Source organism: Semicossyphus pulcher, unplaced genomic scaffold, assembly GCF_022749685.1.
Source record: "Semicossyphus pulcher isolate SPU_LCO1_2020_fin unplaced genomic scaffold, fSemPul1.0.p SCAF_1, whole genome shotgun sequence".
Lineage (NCBI taxonomy): Eukaryota > Metazoa > Chordata > Actinopteri > Labriformes > Labridae > Semicossyphus > Semicossyphus pulcher.
In genome coordinates this window covers 37,483,844-37,490,728 of record NW_027211603.1, presented here as the reverse complement: position 1 = coordinate 37,490,728, position 6,885 = coordinate 37,483,844, and the positions used below count along the sequence as shown (strand labels likewise).

The 6,885-nt window shown below is 42.3% G+C and overlaps 1 protein-coding gene across 1 annotated transcript; it reads left to right on the top strand.

Annotated features, from left to right (window-relative positions):
* Nucleotides 1-272: 272 nt before the first annotated feature.
* mthfs (5,10-methenyltetrahydrofolate synthetase (5-formyltetrahydrofolate cyclo-ligase)) lies at nucleotides 273-4,890 on the top strand. The gene is made up of 3 exons (XM_069662127.1): nucleotides 273-583; nucleotides 1,389-1,653; nucleotides 3,885-4,890. The coding sequence occupies exons 1-3, from the start codon at nucleotides 473-475 to the stop codon at nucleotides 4,109-4,111; spliced, it is 603 nt and encodes a 200-aa protein (XP_069518228.1). The 5' UTR covers nucleotides 273-472; the 3' UTR covers nucleotides 4,112-4,890.
* Nucleotides 4,891-6,885: the final 1,995 nt, after the last annotated feature.

Below are 6,885 nucleotides of genomic sequence, written 5' to 3'. Positions count from 1 at the left end.
GCTGGGTCAGTGACTTCTTCCATTTAAATATTATAAATTATTATTTGTAATCATCTTTAAATACGTATGGTTAATTAGCAGACAGGTGTACCTTTAAGATTTCTACATTTTGTTTGTCTAGTCCAAATAGTTTCAGAGTAACAGAAATACAAACAACCCTCCCGGTCTCCTCTAGTTCTCAAAGTGCGCGCTCCCGCGAGGAGCACGCAACTCGGTACGTCACCAGCACGCCGCGGTGACGTCACAGACATGCGGCGCGGTGCGGTGTCCACGTTAGCTGTAATTTCTGAAGTTTAACGTTGAAGTCTGAGCTGACATTAGTTTGTGAGGGCACTCAGCGCCTGTCACGTGTTCGTACCTGTTAATGTGTAACTCATGAAGTTAGAAAAACCGACATAGATGTCGAAATCAGTGAGAGCAGGACGTTACAGAGCAGTCTGCAGAGATAGTTTCATCACCGTGTAGTGACAGGATGTCCGCTCTGCGAGCAACGAAACAGGCTCTGAGGAGAGAGATCAAGCGGCGGGTCGCAACGTTGAGCGAGGAGGAGAAACTGCGACAGTCTCTGGTCGTTTCACAGAAGGTACGAGACACACTAACTTCTACATTTAAAATTACTCATTGACATGCAGTTAAAGATGAGCTATCAGCTTTGATATATCAGCCAATAATACAAAAAACAAAAACAATGTTTATTTGGCCTAGCGCTACTTTCCATAGTTGTTCTTGCATGCACTGAAGGAAACTCTTATTCAGATGAATGTTGATTTCATTCAGTCTTCATAAACAAAGCCGATGTTCTAAGTTAGTCTAGCTCCCCATGCTGAAGTTTTCCGTTATGTAACCACTGATAATCAGATTAATTATTAAGTTGTCCTGTTTGGAATTGAGTCTGGCCTTGGTAACCCCCTATCAACACCAGAAATGGTAAACACTCACTTCGAGGGGATTTTATTCACTTAAAGGACATTTTTACATCCAAACAGTTCCTCAGTTATTGTCATTTGCCATTTCAATGTAGTCAGACCTACATGCAGATATGTCCCCTTCCCCACATCCAGCTGACTCTGCAGGAGGAAAGATTTGTTTCTCACTGCGTCAGTGTAAAAACGGTCTTGAAGCTTCCTTATGAATACCTGGTTGTCAGAAATTTAAAAGGGCTGTAAACACAAAGATCTCTCTCTGTGATGAACATGCAGAAACACATTTGTCAGAAAACACTTGGAAAGACATTATGGGAAAAAAGATTGGTTTTATCAAGAAAAACTCTTTTAAAAACGTTTAAAAATTCATTTTATAATATGTAAATCCTGTTATTTAGTTATATTGATCTCTCTTCCGGGGCTCTGATAATCATTTATATGTATCTTCCTCTGCTCTTCTTCTAGCTGTTCAAACACCCCAAGTACGTGTCGTGTCAGCGGATAGCCGTGTTTCTCAGCATGCACGATGAAGTGCGCACTGAGGAAATCATCAAAGATGTGTTTAAATGGGGCAAAAGCTGCTTCATTCCCAGGTATGAGAGCAGCAGCAGCTACATGGACATGCTGCAGCTCCGCAGTGTGGACGACATGAAGACGCTGCCTCTGACGTCCTGGAACATCCAACAGCCTGCAGAGGACGATCACAGCAGAGAGGAGGCGCTATCTGCAGGTGGGCCTGAGGGTTACTGCTCCTCTGTGTTTGAGAGGAAGGGAATCGCCGCATCAACTCATATTAGTATCAATTATAGAATATTTTTCTCTCTACAGCAAAACTTTAACAAAGCCACAGCGACACCTGCAGGTCAGACAGAACAATGCTTGGTCCTGTCAATATCATAAAGAGTTCAGTCTAGACCTGCTCCATGTGTAAAGTGTACTCAGATAACCTTTATATAAACTCATTGATTGATTGGCCCAGGTAAAATAATGATCCAAGGAGGACGGAATACAATACTGACATTACATTGGCACAATAAAAATCTCTACCTCTGCTTTGTGGGCTGTGTGAATTCGTCAGTACTAAACACATCAGGGCTTACAATGCAATAGATAGAGATATATTAAGCAAGTAGATATACTGTATATTTTACACTCAAAGTAACTTAAACGCATCATATGCATCATATCAGAGTAAAAAAGAGGCAGACTTGTCTGAACAGTGAGCTCTGCATTTGATCTCCTCTATATGAAAGAAATAAAATCTCTGCCTGTAAACTGTTCATGAAACACTCAAACAGTGTTTCTTAGAGTCAGTACAGGAGACAAAATATCACAATACTCAAGTGTATTCATTTTGTATTCCACCTAAGTGTCAAAAACAGGCCGTAAAGTGATTTTTATAAATATGAAGATATTTATTAATTCATGTTAGAAAAGAAATACGCGTAGAAATGTTTCCTTATAGAAACACACTCAACAAAATAAGATCAGGATCATTTATGATGAGTCAGCTTCACTTCTGTTCCATTTATGAGGCATTTATTATTTTTTATTCTTAACATGAACTAAAGACAACACTTACCCTCAGGACTGTGCACAGACATTTTTGGGGGCAGGGGCTCAAGCACAAAAAAATGATGTTGATAACATGCCAACAGTTTATATTGTAGTGAACAACATTATTCCATAAACAAACCACAGATTTGACATGTTTACATACAAGTAATGCTGTCCGTCAGTGTTCACTGCAAAGTACTTCCTAAATTGATGAGGCATACTTTTCGTGAATACTACTTTACATTTCTGTCTTCGATATATATATTTGATTTGCTATTGATACATTTGAAAAAAAAAAAGTTTTGGGGTCTTTTTGACTCACAAGGCACAAGGGCAGGGGCTAGAGCTCACACACACACACACACACACACACACACACACACACACACACACACACAAAGATTGTGATTTCTGATGTGTTGGTCTCCTTGTGGAACTGTATCAAAGATTGACCAGCAGGGGGAGCTGTTGTTTCTTTAAAGTGTATTTACTGTGCGCACAGTGTGTTTATTTGACCTCTGTGTGAACATGGGCATCACAAATCTAATGACTGACTACAGCTTGACTTACGCTCAACCTATCCAAGACTGAGCTCCTTGTCATCCCAGCCGCTTTCCCACTGCTGGTTAAAAAACCCACTAACACCCGCTGACCCGCGGCTTTTTTGCTTAGTGGGAAAGGTTACAATCATCATTCAGACCCGGGTCACATGACTCTGCAGTAGCCCCGGGTAATTATCACCTCGGCAATGATGGGAACACAAAACCTGTGTCGTCACGCTAATCTCCGCCCTCTTCCCGGCGCAATGCTATGCTCCGCTGCTAACTTCTGCGACTCCTTGTCATCTCAGCTACAAATTCCCATCTCCATCCGAGCAGCGCTCGGACATCGTTCCAGATTTGTCGGCGCCGAGTTTGATAAACAGGCTGAATGAGGAATAGATCCAATAAAGACCTAACCACCGTAACATCTTCACTGTTTACTAACCCTGTTAGTAAACCATGCACGTTTGAGACGGTGACGCAGCAGAAAAGAGACCGGCAAAAGTATACTTCACTGGCAATGGGAAAAGAGACAATCGGCATCAGCTGATCAATAATGGTTGAGGGAGCTCTTCTAAAGGAAATTAAATTCAGAAGACAAATGATTATGTGGTCTTGAGCCCAAAATAATGACTTTCAACTCTACCTGAAACTAAACCCCACAGTATGACTCATCACATTATAATCATATAGTATGTGGCATAAAGGTTATTAATTCATTGTGTGGCTGAATTATGGGATTCAGGATCATGTGTGACATTGATGGCAAACACAAGCAGTATTTTCTCAGATATCTGAGGAACACCACAGCTGACACTCTCAGCCCTTCGTAACTCCTGACACCCTCTGCTCTTGTTTCCAGGAGGTCTGGACCTGATCTTGATGCCAGGTCTGGGTTTTGACCGCTCGGGGAATCGTCTGGGCCGAGGGAAGGGCTTCTATGACACGTACCTGGAGCGCTGCATCAGACACCCCCGGGGAAAGCCTTACACCATCGCCCTGGCCTTCAGAGAGCAGCTGTGTCAGGAGATCCCTGTGGACGCCAACGATGTGCTCATAGACGAAGTCCTGTCTGTGGACGACGAGTAGCTCTTCATCACCAGCGGTGTTCAGCAAACTCAAGCTGACTCTTTACTGCCTGTTTAAAAGTTTAGGTCAGCCAGTGTTTCACCTGTCCTCTAAAGTCAGCGCTCAGACTCATTCACTGCATGTTCACCTGTTACGGCAGAAATAGCTCAGGTGAAATTATTAACACGAGCGGTGTGTTCAAACCAAGGGAGAAGCACATTTTCAGCATGGCACGATTACATGCAAAGTCAGACATGTATCTCACACATACGTGAACTCGTCATCTGTATTTATGAGTTGATTTTTACAATCGTGAGAAAAATCAGTCAGCGTCTTGAAACCATGATGTCTGGACGCTGCATCAGAAGTGGTTGGTCCAAACTCTCAAGGAGCTGGAAGCAGCTGGAAAGTTCATCCAGACAGTTCCTGGAGAGGGAGGGGAGATTCACTTAGCTGGAAGGGAAATATTCTCAGGTTGTGTTTGTCCAACGCAAATTACCAAAAATGTCGCTGTCACCTTGAACCCGTACCACAGGCAAGAATGTGCTTCACTTTTGGTCTGAATGCAGCTCAAGTATCGCTCATCAGACTCAGCTGTCATCGATTCCCCCTGTTATAGTACCATACAGGTTCGTCACTGTTCCAAGGGCTGTACTGATGTTTCCACTGAAGGTGCTTAAAGCTGACATGCTGTGCAGGTGTTCTGCTCTTTGTCAGGCTGATGTTGCTATAAAGGTGTGAACAGGCAGGTTAATCTAAGACCATACACCACAAACATTAATGAACAATGATATGTGTAAATCAAGCTGTGTTTTAAAAAATAAACAGTTTTAAGGTACTTCTTAGTAGCTGATGAACTCTGTGGTCGACCTCTGTTATCACATGACTGAAGTGTCATGTCACATGATGACACTGAGCCGCCTGACATTAGAGCAAACTGTTCAGACAGTAGCGTGCAGCTCGAAGCGTGAAAAACACAGGACACTGACCCTGTGTCAAAAGGATTTAGTCAAACTAGCCTAGTGCTTTGTTCCATTCAGCGAACAATGTAAATAGAAAATGTACTAGGCTGTTTGTCCTTCATGCAGGAGGAGGAATGACCTATACTGCAGCCAGTCAGCAGGGGGCGATAGAGAGGGTTTGGCTTCACTTTGAGGGAGCTGTCATGTCGGCCATCTTTTTATACAGTCTATGGGTATGACAGGTATGCCCTCTCCTGGCACACAATGTCTCCTCCTAGTGGTGGCTGTATTTTTACACTCATTGCATGTCTGAGTTTGAGTTTCGACCATTTGAGGTTGCTGTAGCTGGTCTGTGTGCAGTATTGAAGCAGCAGATTGTTAGCAATGTTAAGTCAGCAGCTAATAGTTCGCTAATAGACCTGCAGTATATTCCTGTTAGTATGAGCACATATGTCATTTTATGTTGAGCATGTTAGGTAAAATTGATTGTTTGTCAAGATGATATTATCGCGATGCTAATTTCCGTTAGCGCGCAACTAAAACACCAGAACACCGAATCTTTTAGATTAAAATGTTTCAATGACATATTCTGATGTCAGCTAGCCGCTAGCACAAGTTAGAGTTTCAGTCGCAGCTGTTAAAGACACAATCGAGTCCTGCAAGCCATCTAAGATTGCTGCCTTGAGACCCTTTCTACGGTGGCCCTGAGAGCTCAACGCACAGCAACTTAAGAAAACACATGCAAATACACAAAACACAAGCAAATTAAGAAAACATCTTCATCAATTTGACAACACATGCGCAGCATTTAGAAAACGAGCAGCAAATAGAAAAACGCTGCACGTAACGTTCTCAGAAAGTTCTTAGAACTAAACATTTAATGCTGGGTGAACATTACAGGCAACATGAAAGCAAATCTTATGGCTGAGCTGGTGTATTGGATTACATTAGGTTTTTCAGGTGTACCTAATGAAGTGGCCGGTGAGTGTATGTGAAACTTTGCTAAGGCAATAAATGTATTACAGAATATATGATATCATAATGGTAAATTCAGATTCATTTATAATTACAGAAATGAGTGAGGCAGGGCAGAATGTCGAGAACGCCTTAGATTAAAGCTGTTATCTTGAAGATCTCAGTTTCGTTCTCTTTGGCGGCACCTGTGGCGATAAAGTGAGGGAGCACACTTCCAGATATCCAGACAGTGCTGCATGTGTGACGTCCACGGTTGGCTCCGGTTGTAACTCTTGATTTTCCTGGCTGACGGTCGCTTTCCTTTTCAGACTGTTTGCTTCATCTGAGCGTCGAGTTTGTTTCTTTTTCTTTGGATTTTCACTTCTTGTTGAAGTTGTATCTGTAGTCATCCATCTTTTCTTTGTTTGTTCAGCCATAGTAGATTACTGTTTACTCGCAACACTTGCAGAGAGCAGAAAAGCATCAGCAAATGACTGATTTCGGAGGAATAAAACTGGGGTTAAATGTGTCATTACTAGGCCTACCGGTAGATTATATGACTGTTTGTGAACAACTGCCTTTCTGTATTGTCAAGAAAAACTCCTGGAAAATGTCCTGAAAAATGAATTCTTGAAAAGAGTGGGAACCCTGATTACAGCACATGAAATTTAAACATTTGACCCAGGAACAAGTTGTCCCCATACAGCCAGACGCTGCATCTCTGAGTGCTTTTGGTTGTCCATCTGTATACAGTTAAGTCCTTCAAAGCTCTGTTAAGTTCTTTTAGGTGTGTTGTGTGTAACTGTTGTATTTGCTGTAGCTGTTACTACCCGGGTAGTGCGTTTGTCTTTTTCTTATGAGAGCTCATTTGCTGAATTG